A 19,301-nucleotide genomic window follows, 5' to 3' on the forward strand; every position below is an offset into this window, starting at 1 on the left:
AGAGCTTGCTAACAACGTTAGCCATGGAGCTAGTGAGCCTCCCTTGTGAAAATTAACATGAGCTAAGTTGGCTAATGTTAGCCAGCTAAAGTTCTCTCACCTTGATACGGCCATGGCGATTAATTACAGCTTGATTTGTGATTTCAGAGAGTCCGGGTTTACGTAAACAGGCAACATGAATTTCGTGAAGGTTTAAGATAGCTGGATGTTTGATCAAATGTGTCCGAAGCACGGCAAGTCCTAAAGGCAAGGCCCTGATGTATCACGCACCATCTGAAACAAGACAGTCGAGTTGGTTGCCTCAATTCATGGCTTCAAATTGAGGCGTTCTTTCCCTTACAAACTTCATCTACATTAAGTCAACCAAACTAATACTTAGATCGCCTTGTAGCTAAATTTAACCTTCAGAGCTGTGTCCAGACAGATATTTTAACCTAATAAGTAGGAAAAAATAATTTTGTTGATCACAAAAGAGAAGCCAAGAGGCTGGTTTTATATGAGGAGCCATCTTGCATTTATTCCTTCCTCCATGGCAGGTCTCAGCTGATTGGTTACATGCTCTGGGAATGACCAATCAGATGTTTTAGTGTAAAAGGAAGCGGGTGGCAAAGAAAAAAAGGGTGACAGGAAATGCGAAACCGCTAAAAACCCACCCACCTGTCTATTACATTCTAGGCTACAACTACAAGCAACTTATCTGATGGATAAAGTGGCCAGCATTTCTACAGATTATCACAATCATTCACCAGAACTGGAAATAGAAGTACATGAATAGATATGTTACTACTTTGGGAAGAAAAGCTTGTTAATAAGCCTTCTTTTTTTCATTGTTTAGTATGTTACATTGACCCTAGCGTTGACAGCCAGACCATCTCGCGCACACCTGGAAAATGAACGTTAGCAGCTAAAAAGCTGCTTAGGCTAACATTTTGTCTTTCCTCACCTGTTTATGTAGGCTGCTGAAACCGACTAGGTTACAACACATGATAACTACAACAGGAACAAATGCACAACAAGTAGATGGTTTTGACAGTGTTGTATTAGTCAAAGGAAGCAAACCAGTATTTAGCCTAAGCTTTGTTGAATTTTCTGTTAGCATCATAACTAGCAAGGGTGATGTTCAGATTCCCCCCCCCCCCCCCCACAAAGGCTTAGCTAGTCCTGTGCTCTACAAGCTTGGTTGTAGTTCAGGGACCAGAAAGGTTGGAGTATTATATATATGGTAGTATGGTATAGGACTGATTTTAAAGTAATTTAATGAAAATGACAGAGTCCATTTGTTCAATGGATAGACTGGCTGATAGGAGTGAAATGACAGGTGAGTGTATTTCCCTATCTGGGTCTAAGTTATTGCAAAGCCAGTAGACAAGAACTTATCATTTAATGTCTAGTTAATGTTTTTGGCGCATAAAATTGCTACAGGATGTAGGAGAATAAATATATTAAAACGCTTTGCTGTTTATAACATATAGAATCCAATTCACTTTCTTTGGGGAACGCAGTCCTCACACTGGAGAGCTCAGAAGAAAACAATGGCGAGGTGAGGTTTTGTGTATGTTTATATCAGGACTCATTTCAACAAAACTACAGAGCCATAGTCTGAAGTGATTATTGTAAATGTTTTCAAGGTATCAGAGGAAGATGCATATAGGTTCTTTTGCCATCCATTTTGTGAGGAAGAAAGCGAATCAAGTGATTCATTTGAGGTAAAACTATGCTTGATGCTTTAAACTTATAACAGTTTCTAACTTAACTGTTTTCAGTCAGGTAAGTATAACAATACATATTTAATCTCAACTTCAGCAGGTCTAAGTTTGTTTGTCATTGTGCAGACAGATTCTGATTTCATTGTTGACATTGAGAAGAAACCCCTGGTCTCAGGTGTAATAGTGTGCACTGAAGTGGACCGAAGGCGTTTGTATGTACCACTGGACACAGCAGGTACTGAAATAACAGATTAGAATTAAATCGTGATCCTTTTAATTCCATTATTCTTCTGTGCTGTAGTATATTACAGACAGGAAAAACATAATCTTACATAACAGCTTATCTTGGCAAATTTGGCTATGTACTTTCATGGTTTTGTCGTTAGTCTTGACCTTTTCATGCACTCTGGCAGTGGAGTTGGAAGACATTCTTCCAAAGGGTACTGAGCCACGTTTTTTGGATGATGAAGGAATATATGTTTGTAAGAGGATTCAAATGCCGAGGAAAATGTATGACAAAATGTCTCACCGACTTCTTGATCAGCATAAGGTAGGGTCACACAGGTAATATACTGTATATTGTGTGTTTGGAACAAGTGGGATCCTATGTAATTACTTTGAAAGTAACAATCATCTCAGGTTTGACACATTTTATATTTCAAATGAAGACTTTGTACCTCAGCTTATGTTTTTTTTACACTATTACTTAATGGTATGGTAGGTGATATTCATAGTAACGTCCATAACATAAAGCATACAGAAAATGAATCCTACATTTTCCAACACAACAAGCAGAATCAGGAAACCATAGTGAAGCAGATTGTTTCAAATAAGCTAGATGTTTGATGGAATAGTCACATTGTGTATGGATGATGTGTCCTTACATGTTTCTTTCTGTCCATCAATTTATACTCCTTGCATAACTAGGGAGAGTGCTGGTTTGGAAAAGATGGGTGTTTGAATACACTTCCCAACCCGATGAAGAATTACTGGCAAGCTAAAATAAATTTCCCATTTCCAAGCATCTCTGCTGGTTTGACCACTAAGTACATTAAAGTAAGTGTTTCATGCAAGTGTGCACACTGTTTGCCACATTTCTGAAGAACATGTCAGATCAATTGCTTGCTTTCAAGCCATGAGACACAGTGTCCTGATGTTCGGGTTTGTTTGCATGTGGTACCAGGTGATTTCATCAGACTAATTCTCCCGATAACCACTGCGTCCTTCTCAGTGCTTCCTCAGTTATAATCTCTTAATCTAGGCGGGCCGAGCTCAGGCCCTCAGATCCTATGCACTCAACATTGGCTTTGTGTCCCCTTGTTTAGCCTGTGGTGGTTGGAGGTGGCTCAGAGACCAAGCCCGCTACCAGCTGTTGGCAGCTCGACCTGAACTTAATAGGGCTCCAGTTCACCCATCACCCCCTGTTCAGCCGTGAGCATGTATTGGCTAGCAAGCTCCTGGGACTGTGTGAGAGCTACAAGAACAGAGGGGGTATAGACAAGACTATTTTCCTACAGGAGAAGGTGCTCCTGCTCAAATGCTGCTTGTGTATATTTAGCTGACATCAAAATTGAATTCGGAACTGCCTCACCCACAACACTACAAACATGTGGCTATCAAACGCCACACATTTATGGCTATAAAGTCATTTATGATTATCATATTGTGTTTTGATTGACAGCTAAGGGCGTTGAAGAAATCAAAAAAGGGTACGGATGCTCAAAGTCACACATCTGCCTTAAGGTGTAAAGCTTTAAATAGCCAGATCAGGTGAGAATGCAGCAGGAGAAACAGACATCATTTGAGAAGCCTCTCTCTCCAACCCGTAGGAAGGTGTGTTGTACTTGGATAATTGTGGGTTTGAGTCTAACTGAAATGCATGTGCTTTCTGTGCAGAGAAACCCAGAGGACCTTGAGAGTGATAAAGGAGGAAGATGCTTTGCTGTTGAGAAATATCTTAGCCACATGGCAGTGTCTGAAAGACTTGCGAACTAGGAATCGTTATGTCAGCTCATCTGTAAAACTCCAGTTTCAAAGGTCTGCCCCGACTAAGTCATTTAAAGAAGCAAAGCAAAAGAACATTGAAAAGAACATTACCCTCCTTATCTATGACGGACAACATGCATATCTTTTGTCGTTGCATACATTGTTGGACAGATGTTATCTCATTTCGACTGAATGTGATCTCAGTGCTGTTTATTGACTAGGCTATATTTGCATGTTTATTGACAGAGTGGAGCTGAAAGCAGCAACTAGAGCTGGAAATTCAGTCCACTCTGTTACTGAAGGAACGCCCACAGACAGCACTGCTAGGAGTAGCATAGCAGAAGAGGAGGATGTGAGTGTGGGTGTTTGTGTGGGCTACATGCTTAGACACACAGTGTTTATGAACTATAGAGGGGAATGATAATATATGCACACATAGTTACACAATGCACACATGCACACGCGCACACACACACACACACACACACACGCACGCGCACACACACAAACATACATACATGTGTGTTTTGATAGAGCTTTGTATTTGGTATAGGCATGCCTTTACAGTGCATTGTAATTTATCAAAAATGTTAATGTGATTTTTATGTTCTACAGGGATCTATTTGTTTTTATGATGACATGATCTTCTCTCAAAACCTTTTGAGTGAGGGGTTGCAAGATGCACTAAATGCCCACAACCGTAAGGAGAGAGCAGAAGATGGCCCCCGTCGTGCGGCTCTGAGACAAATGAGCCATCTCCCCTACATCCCTGTTCTTACGATGAATGAGATGATCACTGCTGACTTAAAGTGTGCAAGGTAAAAAGGAATATGCATCCAGATATCTGCGGTGTCTGGAAATTATGACCATACGGGTCCTCTCTGTTTCTTTATTCACCCACCCATCTCATCTTTTAGGCCAGAATATAGCAGAAGAGCAGCGCTGCGTGACAGCAAGATCTCTGTAAAAGTGTTTTACAATGGAAAACTTGTCTCAGTTACATCACCGTCATCGTTTCACCATGATTTCAGAGTGAACATTGAGGAGACATTCAATATGCAAGTCACAAACTGGCCAGAAAGCTTGATGCTGGAGGTATGTTATAAGCAAAGTCTGTTGTTTTATTACTCCAGTTAATATTAATGCAAAGTAAAGATTTGACAAACTGTCCTGGTGCCCCATAAATGTTTAAAGATCCATGAGCATAAGAAGTTCAGGAGCACCCTTCTTGCCAAGGTGTATCTACCGATTCCTCATAGAAATATAATGTCTACCAGCGCACCAGTGGAGTCATCAGAATTCAGCTCTGACCAGCAGGTCGGAGCCTCTTTTACAGGAGTTGGGAGCAGTGAGTAAAATGAATAGTGACAATTCTCAAATGTGTGTGTAATGCAGAGACATCATTGAATAGGAAATAGCTCTTGAGACATTAATACGAAAGAACATTTAAAAGTCTGAATAAAGACTGTCAGTGGACATTTACAGACACTAATACACACAATTGTTTTAGTAGTTTGTGATACTAATATATGGTTTGTCATACATTATTTTATTTTTATTTTTGCCATTCTTTCCTTTTATAAGATATGCACTTCATAAACAGGGCATATAAAAAGTATTCACCCCTCTTGGATATTTCCACTTTTAGTGTCTTTATAAATGGAACCGTAATCAATTTAATTTGCCCTTTTTGACAATATTTGACAAAAAGCCCCTCTTTAATGTCAAAGTAATTTTATTCAAATTTTCTTCAAAGTAACATTAATTCATTGAAAATATATAATGCAAAATAAGCGATTACATGAATATTCAACCCCTTCAGCAGAATGTGCAAGTTAGGCTTGCACATTTTGATATTGCAGTTGTGCTCTATTTCCTTTGCAAAACTGCTCAAGCTCTGTCAGGTTGGAAGGGAATTGGGTGTGAACAGCTGTTTTCAAGTCCAGCCACAGATTTCTATAGGATTGAGGTCTTGGCTTTGACTCAGGTCCGTCTGAAGCCAATCTCCAATGCCCCTACAACACAGACATCCAAATACATTCGCTAATCCAGTATAGACATGCATTTCTTTGGAATTGAATACACAACTGCATTTAAAACCTTCATTATCAAGATTGCTACACTTTTTAATTAATTGATAAGAGTGTAATACACCAATTGAAGTTTAATTTCACCTTTCACCAAATTAACCTTTTCCAGAAACACTTGTACAAAACCCAGTTGTACAATTTTGAAGGTCTGGGTGTTCCCAGGCTAGCTCATTGTCTTGCTGGAAAGTAAATCTTCCACATGCCTTTGGGGAACTTAAGTCAAGATTTAATAAGAGCTTTGCCACTCACCCGTAGAGCTTTGACTAGTGAAGAACTGCTGAATATTTATGCAATTGCTTTTTTTGCATTTTAAAATCTTAATTAATTAACATTTCTTTGTAGAGGGGAAAGGGGAAATATCCAAGGGGGTGAATACTTTTTATAAGCACTGTATAGATATTAGTAACTACGTTCATCATTACCAGTCATAAGATGTGTATACAGCATGAATATTAAAAACTGTCTTTCAGATGTATACTTCACAATAAACAACAAGGACAAGGACCTGGACATGTGCTTGTTGACCAGTGCAAAGCTGTATTATGTCCTGTCATGGGCAGTGGATGAGTGGGGTCTGCCTAAGGCACCCCCTGCAGATCCAGTCCTGCCATCCTGTAGCAGGTGGGCCCATGCCTTTATGTATCAGGGTGGCTATTTATAACCTCCAGTCTGTCACCTCCTAACCTCCTGTCTGTAAGATAAAAAGATTACTTCTCATACTCATCCACAGTAATCTCCTACCCTGAATCCAATCCCAAAAACAGTTCATATCAGATGTTACCACAGTTTTGACATAGCTTATTGTAGATTTTCTTACCATACTGAAGTATCTGTTTAACCACTCTGCACCCCTGGGGGGGATTAGAGACAACACTTTAGCTTGTCATACACACGGCCATCTTAAAAACCAGTCAGACGTGTTTTGTTTGGTCACTGTAGATTGACGGCCCGGCTAACTAGGAGACAGTTGGAGTGGCTCATGAGGTTGCGGATTGACCCCAATCACCCAGGGAACTCTAGTCTCTATGAACTCATGAGGGTTTGTACACATGTCTCAGTTTGATTCTGCTTTTTTTGATAACCATCTTGACAGTTGGTATACTGTAGGAGTGAAGTCATCTACTGCAGCCACTTAGTAAGTCCATGATATGGTGGAGCGGTAATTGAAACAAATGTGTCAATCAAACACAGAATGTGAATCTGAATGTGAGCAGAGCTTTATGTACAGCATTCAAACGCGTCATGGGAATCTTTTACTTTTACAAACTTCTGTGTCATAGAATTGTTTTGAACAGAAACATGATACCATAGTGGAGTACATCTGTTACATGTACATGTTTCAGAGACAGTTTAATAAAGACAAAAGTATTAAACAAAAGAAATAAGTTCAAAGTTATGTGCACAGTGCATCTCAAACCAAAAATCCCTAATACAGAATCTCAACAACTTTATCTTTCATGATCCACAGAGTGTTTCAGTACAAAGAAACATCAGCAACTTCACCATATACGCACAGTGATGTTTTCTGTGAACAACATTAAAGCAATAAAAATGTTTCCATTACACTTAGTACGCTTGAGGGACATGTGCCGAGACAGGTCAACCTGGATGCCAATGCTTTTGACCTTTGACCTTGACCTTGCGCCCTGTGTCCACTTTACCAGGAGATGCGCCACACTGAACAGAACCCTAGTAGCCATTTCCGTCTGGACACTGCAGAGGACTGCTTCGCCACGGACGAGCAGCTGGATGCCCCCCGACGCTTCGGCCTCTTGCGCCTGAGGAGCCAGAACGCCGTCCGTCCTCGTCTCATCCCCCTGCACGATTGGCAAATCTCCTCGGACCAGACAGAGGTGGGCCTTCATTTGTATACATTTGTTTGTATATTTATATACGTGTGCTGTTGGCATCACAGGCTTCTGTTAATGGCTATATTGTGTCCTGGTGAAGGATGATGAAGGATGCCACTATGAGCTACCCAGAGAGACAGACGCCATCACAACACAGAGGAAGTGGGCCATCCGGCATTTTCAGGAGGTTGGGAGGGAAAAAATAACTTTACAATTTTACATTTGACATTTTCGCAATGCTTGATTGACGTTAGAATTGTGTCTTCGATTTCTACAGTTACAAGGTAAGAATGCACTGTACTTTGTTGCAAGGATCTGTGGCAGTGAATACCCATTTGTACTAGAAAAAAGGCACAATCAATCTAAAACATTATTTTTGATCACTTAACTCCTACATGTACACTGAATCACTGCGTATTTCTGTGTATTTGTGTGTGTGTGTGTGTGTGTGTGTGTGTGTGTGAGAGAGAGAGAGAGAGAGAGAGAGAGTGAGGGAGAGATAGAGAGACTAACTGCCTTTTCCCACATATAATTTTAGCCACTCCTTACACTATTAAAAAAACAGTGTGACTTTGTGAGAACACTGCATGTAATGGATACGCTTTAGAACGTCACCAATCAGATCAGTGCAAAGCACATCCCGAATGTGCTTCTAATCTCTTTGAAATGTCTGTGTGAATGTCTCAGACCTACTGTGTATTAAAGCTTGTTTTATGTAAATTTGCTTAGACGCTTTGGACTGAGAGTGACACTCATGTATTCTTCTGCTTTGTTCTAGTTGGTGCGTAGTGTTCAGAAAGACCTACATCACATGGACAAAAAATACAACCTGTCGGATATCGTCAGTGAGATTACGCGGTACCAAATGTGAGTGAGAGCCGCCATTACCCTTCAAAAAACATCTCAAAGTATCTGTGATCTGATATACCTCCTCTTCAATTTTTGACCAGTGTGTGAACACACTGAAAGCCGCCATTGTTTCTTATGCTGACGGTGTGTGTGACCTCCCTCCCTCTAGTCCGTCTCTGCCTGACCCACCACACACCACTATGGCATGGGACTCCCGCAGGCCATCGCAGCAGCTGAAGCCGGAACGTCAGAATAAGAAGGGTGTCCCTCCTGGCCTGCTCTCCGACGGAGATCTGACCATCCGCATCAGTGTCACGAGGGCCGCAAACTTACCCATCCGGCAGCAGACATATCAGTACAAGTTTGATGCACTCACACTTAAGTTTAATGTCCTGCACATTACAAACACAGGGTGCATGCATATGTTATGGCATACCTAATGCAAATGTGCTGTGTAATATGCATATTATATATTACATTACATTACATTACATTTGGCTAACACTTTTTAACCAAAGCGACTTAACCAAAGCGACTTATATACTGTATATGATATATGATATATATGATATTTATATTGACACAGATTAGCATTACGGTATACACTTTACAGTGAATGGTATCATGTTCGATACCCACTCAAAGTTGTGTTTTTAATATAAAGATGATAAGTCAGCTTGAATTTGTTTCGAACAGTCACATGGAGAACCGTGGATCCTACTGTGGTCTGTCCGGCAGTAAACAATTCTTCATTCGCTGGATGCATAAAGATGACCCACAGGTGCAGTAGCAGGACATTAGGACATCTCTGTGGTGTTGAGGTGATGTTCCCGAGATTTGCCACAATAGAGTTGACAGGAACAAATAATCCTTGAGCTGGTTTTGAAGCCCCCCGATTACCATGGCTACAGCCCACGGACTGCTTTAGTAAATAAGGCACTGTTTCTATGGTGATTGGTTTCATTTAAATGGAAGATGTGTGTGTGTGTGGGGGGGGGGGTTGTGTGCTGAAATGATACGTTGTAGAGCGTTTATGATTTAGGAAACTGAAATGGGTTGCTTTTCCTGCAGGATCAGCTTCAGCCTTTTGCTGAGGTGAAATTTCAAAGCTCGTCGTTTGAGACCAACGTCGCAGAAGGACCCGACCCGGTGTGGAGAGAGGAATTCTGCCTTGACTTCAGGCATGCCTTTCTGATGACATCATCAGCAGCACAGTTCCCCATTCAGTTTGTGCATGTCTGTCATTTTCTGTGACTGTCTGCGGTGCACATTTGCATGCTGCTGATTTGTCTCCTCTCGTCTCAGCTCCCCGGATGGTGACTACAGCCACGCAAGTCTGGCCAAGGTTCAGGACGACATCGTCATCAACATCTTTGATATGGTGTCATTTCAGCTGATGGAGGTGTGAAATTTGAGGCGGGGGGGGGGGGGGGGGGGGGGGTTAAGGGGGGCAGGAAAGAACCACGCTGTACACGTGTACACACATAGGCAGAGGATGATGTCATGCCACAGTACAGATCTGAAGTTTGCTTTTTGAGAACATTCCCTGTTTGTTTTAATACATTATGCGTGAATGTGTGAAAATGTGGCCTGATTTTGTCTTATCTCTTTTTCTCCTTGTGAGCCGAATTACCCCATAAATGCAGTTTTAATGAAGGACACTAATCCAGGGTCTCTCTCTCTGGTGACAGAGAAACACTCTGAGGGGCTGTGGAACACAGACCTTCTTAGGCAAGCAGTGGCTGGGCTCTGTGAACATCCCCTTCAGGACTCTGATGAAAGAGTCAAAGGTGCGTGTGTCCCCCCCCCCCCCCCCCCCCCCTTCACCATCACACATCACACACCACAAGTGAGCGCTTAGAGACGGCACAGGATGTGAAGGGATTGACGATCATCGCATAAATGCGGCCCTTTTCGCGTAATGAATCAGCAGGAAGCCCGATCGTCTTGCGTCATTCATGCCGACCGTCGGTGTGATTCACATCAGTAGCCCACCTCTCTCGCCCTCCCACCTCTGTTTGTCAACTGCCGTCGAGCCCACGGGCTGTGTGGGCGCCAGGTTTCCGTGGCAGCAACGCACTTTCACTCAGCGCCAGTCGCCAGGCACCACACATATTCATGCCCACATTCTTCGATTTCAACATTTAGACCACTGAAAGACATCACTTACTGCGTTAGTTGGCATGAGTAACACGCTTATCTCATTGCTTGCATCACTTTGCTTATCCTGCTTATTCTATATGTTTGGCAGCTTAACTGTTTTGGTGATCTGTTCCTTTGCTGATTTTGGCAATTCCCCGAATTCACCTATGATTGTCATTTTGGTGTTTATTCAGTGTGCACATTTACCCATTTTGTGACCTAGTTTGCATGTGTGAACAACTCAGTGAATTTGTGCAATTGTATTTTTAATGCTATCAGATGAGCTGCACTTTGAAAATCAACACCCCCCCTGCACTGTTGGGCTATACGTGGTCGAGGGACGACTTTCACAGTAACTCAGCAAAACAAGAGAAAGCCAGTTACCTCACTGTCTACATCGTCCTGGACCCGTTTATCTCTTCCCAAGAAGACCCGTCATCAAACATGGTTGCCATAATGCTGTTTTTTCTCTTGAATAATTGTGTGTGTGTGTGTGTGTGTTTGTGTTTGTGTTTCCATTGTAACTAATCTACTCACTGTATCACCCAGGACATATATCCGAAGCGTTTGTGGACGGTGAGTGTGGCTTCTGTCTTTCGTTTAAAAATTCACATCCATTCTATCGGCAATGTACCACACGATGTTGACCACGCTGTCTCTTCGTGTCAGTTTCCAAGCCCAGCAAGCCATGCTGAGCTCGTGCTGGCGGACAATTTTCGGAAAGCGTGCAGAGCTGTGGACAAACAGAAGAGGTTCGTCAGCACTGTAGTGAACAGTGAAGGGCAGCTGGTCCTGGCCACCAAGTTCATCAGAGCTCTCCCTCCTCCACCAGAGGTTCTGCAGGAGGAGGAGGCGCATCGGAGCAAATTCTCTAACTTGGTAAAGCATGTGACTACCCGCACACGCTCAGAAAGAAAGACGTCGATAATGTATTGGCATTAAACTAGGCGCTCAAAAGCTGGATTAATGCTCTCTAATAATCCATATATATGAGTGTACTGTATGCATACTGTACGTTCAGTGTGGAAATACATATTCATAAGTATGGGATTAGCGGTGGATTAGATCTCATGTATATGCATGGAAAAATAGATGTCAGTGGCAAGGACAGGGACTACAGCAGGATGAAGAAACACTGAGATGTGATAAGCTAGAGAAATAACAGTGAAAATGATTGGAAGGAAGGCTAAAGTGATTTCAGCAGTGCCAGGTGCACTCTGGACAGTGAATGACTTCAGGGGATCCCAGGAATAACTTCCACACACGCTGTCCAGAAATCACTTTCCCAGACACAACTAATATTCTGTCCACCACATTCATATGGCTGTGTCCAGTAGGGAGCCTGCAACTGATTACTAAAAACAAGATTACCATAGCATATTATTATGCATATACCAGTAATACCTTATAATATATTAAGACATATTCAATGTGTACATTCTCAGATATATGTATTTGTAAGGAAACATTATTTGAGAACAAAATGCCTATCTATTTCCCAACTTCCTCCAGAAGAGAATAGCTGCCTTTGTGGCTTTGATTCCTGTTTTGCCAAGTTCATCTGAGGTTGGAGACTATGGAGAGATGTGGCTCACCGCAGAGGTACTCTCACTGGTGCTATGTAACCTGCTTACATCAATGAAAAAAACCCCAAAATATCTGATGTTTGTAAATATACAAGTCACAGACTTGATATTATTTGCAATGAGCTGAGCTTTGGATATTTTAGCACTGAATCGTCTTTGTATCTGAAAACCTCACAGCAATGCTTGGATCTAGTCATTGGAAACGGTGTCAGTTTAGCCGTTCTACTCTGCAACTTCTTCCTGTATTCAGAAGTAAAGGCATGGGTCCTTCTAGGCACATCAGTTATAGAGGTAAGCCAACAGAAATGGAAATTACATCATTTTAGTATCAGAAGAACAACTCTACCTTTGATACAGTTTTCTCAAATTTATTTTACAAATTAATCACATTATGCAGTAGGCTAATAGATGAACTAAAGAACTGACATAATCTTCTCATCATCTTGTTCGCAGGGTGATACGGCATATGTTTTCACCACCGGTGGCTTTGGTGATTTGGTGTGGAATCCAAAAGATGGGAAACACTACAGCTTATATGACGCATTATGTCCAATCACGACAATGGACTGTCTGGTCAGCGGGCAAAATGTACAGTTTATAGGTGTTGTCTTTCAGTTTTAGTTTATTTCTTCATTTATTTTTACATTTTTATAGTGCCTTACATTTTACAAACATTGGCCTTATTTTTCCCATGATGTCCTTTGGGTACATGGGGTCTGAGTTTGAAACAACTGTCAGAGAGGGGTGTACAACTGAGGCAGAGAGGCACCAGTGTTTATCTTGTCACACACCATTGCCTTATACCTCACTGTGGTTTTGCCGCTGCCTGCCTGTGTCGCTAGAGATAAACAAGGATGTCTTTTGTTTTTTGTGCGTTGAAGGTGTGGTTTTATAAGAGTAAAGAGCGCGCAATGCCGCAAGACTTTGATCTGTACGACACTTCTATGTGGATTGCTTTGTTCCCGAGAGACGCCTCAAGAGACGCCTTGAGAGACACCTTGGCAAAGTCAGCAGAGGTGGTAAGTCTTAACCATCCTACAGTATGTAATTACCTGTAAAACAGTGATATCATGTGGCCAAATTAGGTACTGCAAGCAGGATAAAAGTGTTTTGTTATTGTGGTTCTTTAAATTGCTATTGTGTATGTAAATAATTGTGTGTGCTTTAATATTTTTTTCTTTTGTACCTGTACAAAATAGAAGTACCCTGTAATCCAGTATCGCCTGCCTCAGTCAGAGCTGGTTGAAGTCTTACAGAGAAGGTTGGTTTAAACCAGAGGGGGGTCTTTAAAATACGCATGTTTATAATAATTATACTCATGTGTAAGGCATCTCTGTAAACTTTTGTTTTTGCAGATATAATGTCTTTCTGAATTGTGTGCATTTGCTTGATAGGATGGAGAAGCATTTGAAGCAGAGATTGATGGAATGGCGGAGTCCTCATCCGACACGGTGGAATAGGCGTCTCCCGATCCTGCTGAGTGAAATCCTGCCCAAGTTTGAGACGCAGGACGACCCCTCCTCCATGGAGGAAGATCTTTACACACTGCCCACCAAGATGAGCGACTTTAAGGTGAGGCTGATACTTCTAATCACTCATTTGGGGATTGTAGCTTTAAATATCTCATCATTGATTGCAGTAAATTCCCTGGTTGGCAAACCATACTTTGAAGTTGATAAACAGAAGATCAGTGCATCTTCCGCAGGAACTATAGAATTCTTTCTCATTCGATACAAGTTACAACACATTAATATTCCCAGTTATGTATTTAGTGGAAATATGCCAAGGTGTTGGCCTTATTTTATCTGTGACCTTAATCAAATGCGACCAGCCTTATTGTGTTAGACGGGTTAGACTAGACTAACATACACACACACAAAAAAAAGCATAACTACATGAACAATGTGTCCTTTGTGTTCAGGTGACAGGCCTGGCCCTTCATATGCCTTTCACTAATATGGATGCCGTGACAGAACGAGTCCAGAACACCCAGATCCACAGCACAGAGATCCCCGGGACAGAGTTCGTCCTCTTGGTCTACATCCACCCCTACCCAAACGACATCTTGTCAGTCTGGGTCCTCCTCGCATCACTAGTAGCGCAGCAGCGAGGAGCATACTACCAGCCTCCATGTTGAGATGAACTTGGGGGTTTTCCAACTACGTGGTGTAGTGACAAACCTGGGTAAGTTAACTCAGAGTACGTGGTAAGCCTCCTACAATAAGCCATTGTTGTCTAATGGCATTGTTTTGTTTGGAGAATGAAGCCATACAGCTCTTCTATTAGGTTTACCACTTACTGCGTTACTTACCCAGATTTGTCACTAAACTACGTACTACTTAGGGGAAATACCCCATAAAGTAACCACGTTTGGCCTGTGTTCATTTGAACTCTTATCTAGAGATTAGGGCAGAGATCACCAGCATTGGTCATTGAGACCACTCTTCTACTGTCAGTCAATGCTGTTTTTGTTTGCCAGAGAAGTGCAGACAGGCAAACAACAAGGGATGTTCTAATCTAGGGGGAATGTAATAGGCAGTGAAATATTTTAGTTTTAAATGTTAGTAATTCTGTTGGCTCTCTTGTTCATTGTTGTAGCCTATATGATTTTTCCAAGTTGCCCTGTCACTATGAACTGTCAATATCCCTTGTTAGAAATTAAATATATCCTTTTGTGATTGCTCAGAGTCCCTCTGTAAATACTCTCTTCACTTGATGTCTGAAAGAGTGTCTGATATAGACACATGTCGCAGTCAGCAGTCCAAAAAAGCTCACATATTCTAAGGTGCTAAAAAGTCAGAGTGACAACAAATTTCAAGACAACAACTTGACACAAGCGAAAATGAAAGTAACTTAGGGGGTATGTCTGAGCTGTTCATAGTCACCCTGCTGTGTTTTTATTAAAAACATAACGAATCAAAGTGCACTTGTTTGGTTCACAGGACAACAGTCTACATTCAATGCTTCTGAGGTAGCAGCGCACAAAAAACCAACTAGACCTACTTGTAAAAATGGCTATACACCTATGTTTCTCCTGAAGTCTGCATTGAAAAATACACTTTAACATAATCACATGATTTCCTGGGATAGAGGTAAACAAAACCCCACAAAAACAATCAGTGGATTAAAGGCAAAAAAAATAAACAGTTACTATTGCACGTTTGCATGCCCTGACTTTGTACATCAGCGAATGTAATGCTGAAAAATCACTTCTTCACCAGTCGCCTTCTGTTTTTGTTAAAAAAAAAAAAGAAAGAAAGAAAAAGAACATTACTTAGCAGCTGAAATTATTCAGTTCATCCTTCCAGTCAGAGGTAAGATGGTGGTGGTGGTGGGGGCAGCTTTGTAACCTTGACTTCATCATGTCCACACCTGTCTAATCCTCTTAATGGCTTCCATCACCTCTCAAACTGGGGGGTGGCGCATGTATACAGAGCATTCAACTGATAGCCCCGGGAGGGCAGGTTCCCCTTTGGGTCCAGCGGGGCGGAGATGGCCTGCCCCTGACCCAAGATGCTGCTGGACTGCAGCGTGGTGGCGTGAGTCAGGTAGGGGGACGGCCCGTGGGCCTGGGAGAGCCCGGGCTGCGAATGGCTTGACTGGGTGTACTGCAGCGCGGACCTCTGGAGGTACTGAGCGGTGCTCTGGGGCTGCGTCTGGAACACCACCTGGGAGGCCTGGGACGTCGAGTGCTGGCACTTTTGCTTGTTTGCCTCTTTCAGGTCACCGTCGTGAGCGCTGAAAACGGCAAAATCGGAGTTAGTTTTGCATTCTACACTTTATGGCAAGTGACCAAGTGCAGTGTTTTCAACCTGGTTACCAACCCACCACTATTATGAGAAAAATGTATTGTAATGCTGTATTATCGCTGCAGATTGAGGTCAGTTGAGGGTGAGGGCATCATTACATTACATTACATTTGGCTGACACTTTTTAACCAAAGTGACTTACAACATGGTAAAAATATTTTTAAGAACAATTCTAACAACAATTTAAAAAACACTGAGGACACATTAGTAGGTGTACGACTCAGAAGCCAATGTACTCACACAAGTAACCTCTCCACACAGGGCACCAAGTGTTCCCACGGATACAGGGTGAGGTGGTGGAGACGGCTGGGCCATGATGGGGACAGGTGCAGGACGATGCGGGAGGCCGCTACGCAAGCGGCCGCCACCAAAGATGGCGCAAAGCCCAGGAAGAGGTGGTCTGAAAACAAAGAAGAGGGCAGAAATGAGAATCGTTTGAGCGGTCACACGCAGGAAGCACACACAGTTAGCCACAAAGCCAAGAAGGAACCAAAGACTATGTGAACTGGTATCTTGGAGAAAAGAGTCCAGACAGAACAAAACAGCAATCCACAGCGAAGAAGATATAATGTGACTCCATTTTGCATGCTTCAACAACATGACCATCACACCAGTGATGCACATACTTTGTTATGCATAAGCAGTCTTTATAAAACCTCAAATACTGGAACAGTCCACATTCACTTCAGGTCTTGCATGGTCTTCCATTTGTCAAGACACAAGCAGAATTCACAATAGTATACAATACACTTTCACCACTTGAAGTTTACTATCTAATCATGATCAAATTTCATTCATTTAGCCCTTCCTAGAGGTACAATGGAGTGAACAACAAGACATCACTCACCCTGTAATGAGACCTCTAGGAAATAGTCTGCATATTTGCTCATGTAAAGAACCGTCTTCTCCAGGCAGACCATGGGCCAGCCATCATGCAGGTCCCCCTCTTGGACTGCTATTGACAAGTAATACTCAATGAAGTGGGCGGCAGTGGGAAGGTACAGGTTCCACTGGAAGCTCTCCAGGAGCAGAAGTTCCATGTGCAAGAGTCCCTGCCTGCTCAGGACCAGACTCATGGAGCTCATGCAGCCCAGACTGTTGAGTGTTTGGAGCTTGGGGACACGGTCTTCTCTCTCCTCAAATTTGCCTGAAGACAACAAAAAGAGAGACTGTGATTGCACTGGTCCAGATCATCAAATAAAATAGCCTAAAATAACGATGAAGCCAATTACATGTCCTGATGAGGACATGTTAAGGTGCATGAATGCATTTGTGTATTAATTTAACCACTGACTGCACATAATGGAGGCATATTTCAATAAAAAGAAAATCTTACTAGCCAAGAGTAAACAGGATAGGGCGACGATGTGAAGCTGCTGTACAGAGATGTCATAGCGGTCCATGAAGAGATCCAACAAGTAAACTGCAAGGTGCCTTGCTGTTGGGCACAGCTTGAAGCGATTGCTCACTACTGCTATGAGGTCAGCAAAATAGCGCCTCAAGTTGAGTTGTGGAGACTGACATTTGTAAACGGGCAGCTTGAGCTCCTGAAATAGTCGAACAAGCAGGACTATGGTTTAAAATGGTGCATGCACTAAATGGGCCAAATGATTCTCAAGTCATATAACAAGTAACCCATGAAGTCATAACAAGCAGCAATAGGGGGGAAAGGGAAACCAATAGGCTATACATTTCAGAGGTAGGCTATCAGTTTACCTTAAGGCGGAGAGCCTGGTGTATGTCTCCTGCAAGTTGTCCTTTCCACCATTGGCCCTCAAGCTCCATTGGATTAAATGTGTCGGGCTGCCTGAAATAAATGCATCACTATTAGGTTAGGCTACATTAAGTTCATGGAGGCTATTTTTACTTTGGGAAAATGAATGCCATTTTCAAGTGGGCCAGTGAGTGTCCTCAGCTGAACCCATGGCATGATCAAAACGCCTTGATTGTGTGCATCTGAGCCTTGCAAAATTCAAGATTTATATTTGCCTCAAAATGGTCTACTCTGGACTGCAAATGGGAAAATATGATGCCAGTCGATCATCTGTTTAAACATTAAGATACAGAGCATACTGACCTATATAACTGCCACCTAGACCGACAGAGTTCTGATGGATTGAACGAATAAGTTAGCCTAAGGCATTTGAGACATGAACAAAGTTAAAAGTTACGATGTAAGTTACATTGTAATCTACACAATTAAGTCAGCACTGGTCAAGCAGTGGCACAGTGGCCAAAATCGTACATTCAGCTAACATACATGGTCATAGTGAGCATACTTTTGTTTAGCCCAACACTGGTCTGTCTGTCTGTAGCTTTTCAACTAAATGTTTCATTAAAGAGATCGATTTAAGTAGGTTAGACACACAAACACTCACCCCCAAACATGGACTCACGACTACGTTCGAGAACGAACGCTCTGTGTTTTGAAGAGTCTTTCAGAGTAAAAAAATGTTGACAATGAATCACGAAGTTTACGGTTTCATTGTCCAAGTTTACAATAAGCAAGATTGGAACACATGGAGTGGCTACTCTACCAATTGGATGATCCCTTACACTCTGAACTTCCCAACAAACGCCCAATCAGACGCAGACTTGCTTTGAGGCACAATCAGGGCCGACTCTCTCTTCTTTTTTTGGTTGGGCATACCGACTAATCACAGCTTCAAGACTGTTTGTGTAACTTGTCAAAAGAAAACGTCAAATGAGCAAATAATACCATTCAATTTTGGGTCTTGTCAGCTTTGGAAAAACTTCGATGTCTTCTCGAAAATTCTCATGGTCGTGTTAAAATCTGGAACCGCCTCCATGACAAACAGGAAGTTTGGAACAAGCACGTCCAGAGGCGATGTTCAGATTGTGCTTTTTTTCCCCTCTACTGTGTGGAGATGGAAATGATTCTGGCGTAGCTTTCAAAAACACATGGGCCTATGTGGAATACTTACTTATCGACCTCAGCACACAGGCATTTGTTCACTTCAAATGCTTAGGATGAAGCCCCTTTAAGCATCCATTTATGAACATTAGTGTAACCTAAAAAAACAAGGTGATAAAAAAAAATAATAAAAAAAACCCAGATTGATGCCTATCTCCAAGCTGGTTTCCACAGTCGAGATAAAGAAATGAAAATGAGGCTAAAGGATCATGCCTGATGCCATCAGGCATGCACTCCAGGCTATTATAAAAAATAAATGAATAAATAAATAAATAAATAAATATAAACCCCCAATCAACAGATTGAAAAGAAATTTAAATATGGGATACTATTTCCAAAACATTTAAT

General features: G+C 42.0%; 4 protein-coding genes across 6 annotated transcripts in view; 2 read left to right on the forward strand and 2 right to left on the reverse strand.

Annotated features, from left to right (window-relative positions):
• Nucleotides 1-518, reverse strand: part of btaf1 (BTAF1 RNA polymerase II, B-TFIID transcription factor-associated) — a 30,255-nt gene extending 29,737 nt beyond the window's left edge. The window contains exon 1 of the mRNA XM_062519325.1: nt 101-518. Coding sequence (XP_062375309.1) covers nt 101-114 — 14 coding nt within the window. The 5' untranslated portion in view covers nt 115-518. The remainder of the gene's footprint in view (nt 1-100) is intronic.
• Nucleotides 519-1,288: 770 nt separating this feature from the next.
• LOC134063586 (protein CC2D2B-like) lies at nt 1,289-3,268 on the forward strand. The gene is made up of 7 exons (XM_062519179.1): nt 1,289-1,318; nt 1,473-1,540; nt 1,629-1,706; nt 1,833-1,941; nt 2,120-2,256; nt 2,634-2,762; nt 3,032-3,268. Exons 1-7 carry the CDS (start codon nt 1,312-1,314, stop codon nt 3,266-3,268), a joined length of 765 nt encoding a protein of 254 aa, XP_062375163.1. The 5' UTR covers nt 1,289-1,311.
• A 3,468-nt stretch (nt 3,269-6,736) lies between these two features.
• LOC134063587 (protein CC2D2B-like) lies at nt 6,737-14,854 on the forward strand. The gene is made up of 18 exons (XM_062519180.1): nt 6,737-6,821; nt 7,447-7,635; nt 7,733-7,819; nt 8,411-8,499; nt 8,651-8,836; nt 9,178-9,262; nt 9,553-9,662; nt 9,787-9,883; nt 10,173-10,271; nt 10,903-11,070; nt 11,293-11,502; nt 12,136-12,225; nt 12,387-12,500; nt 12,663-12,797; nt 13,091-13,228; nt 13,409-13,470; nt 13,604-13,781; nt 14,131-14,854. Exons 1-18 carry the CDS (start codon nt 6,762-6,764, stop codon nt 14,344-14,346), a joined length of 2,313 nt encoding a protein of 770 aa, XP_062375164.1. The 5' UTR covers nt 6,737-6,761; the 3' UTR covers nt 14,347-14,854.
• Nucleotides 14,855-15,081: 227 nt separating this feature from the next.
• ccnj (cyclin J) lies at nt 15,082-18,874 on the reverse strand. Of its 3 annotated transcripts, none has more exons than XM_062519987.1 (6): nt 18,738-18,874; nt 17,735-17,825; nt 17,355-17,565; nt 16,866-17,165; nt 16,259-16,418; nt 15,082-15,947 (listed from the first exon to the last, which is right to left on the reverse strand). In XM_062519987.1, the coding sequence occupies exons 2-6, from the start codon at nt 17,801-17,803 to the stop codon at nt 15,608-15,610; spliced, it is 1,080 nt and encodes a 359-aa protein (XP_062375971.1). In that variant the 5' UTR covers nt 17,804-17,825; nt 18,738-18,874; the 3' UTR covers nt 15,082-15,607. The 3 variants fall into 3 exon arrangements, with proteins under 3 accessions (XP_062375971.1, XP_062375972.1, XP_062375970.1); XM_062519988.1 differs by lacking the exon at nt 18,738-18,874 and adding an exon at nt 18,397-18,655 and having other exon boundaries at nt 17,735-17,821; XM_062519986.1 differs by lacking the exon at nt 18,738-18,874 and adding an exon at nt 18,397-18,654.
• Between the last annotated feature and the right edge of the window lie 427 nt (nt 18,875-19,301).

This window comes from Sardina pilchardus, chromosome 18 (genome assembly GCF_963854185.1).
Source record: "Sardina pilchardus chromosome 18, fSarPil1.1, whole genome shotgun sequence".
Taxonomy (NCBI): domain Eukaryota; kingdom Metazoa; phylum Chordata; class Actinopteri; order Clupeiformes; family Clupeidae; genus Sardina; species Sardina pilchardus.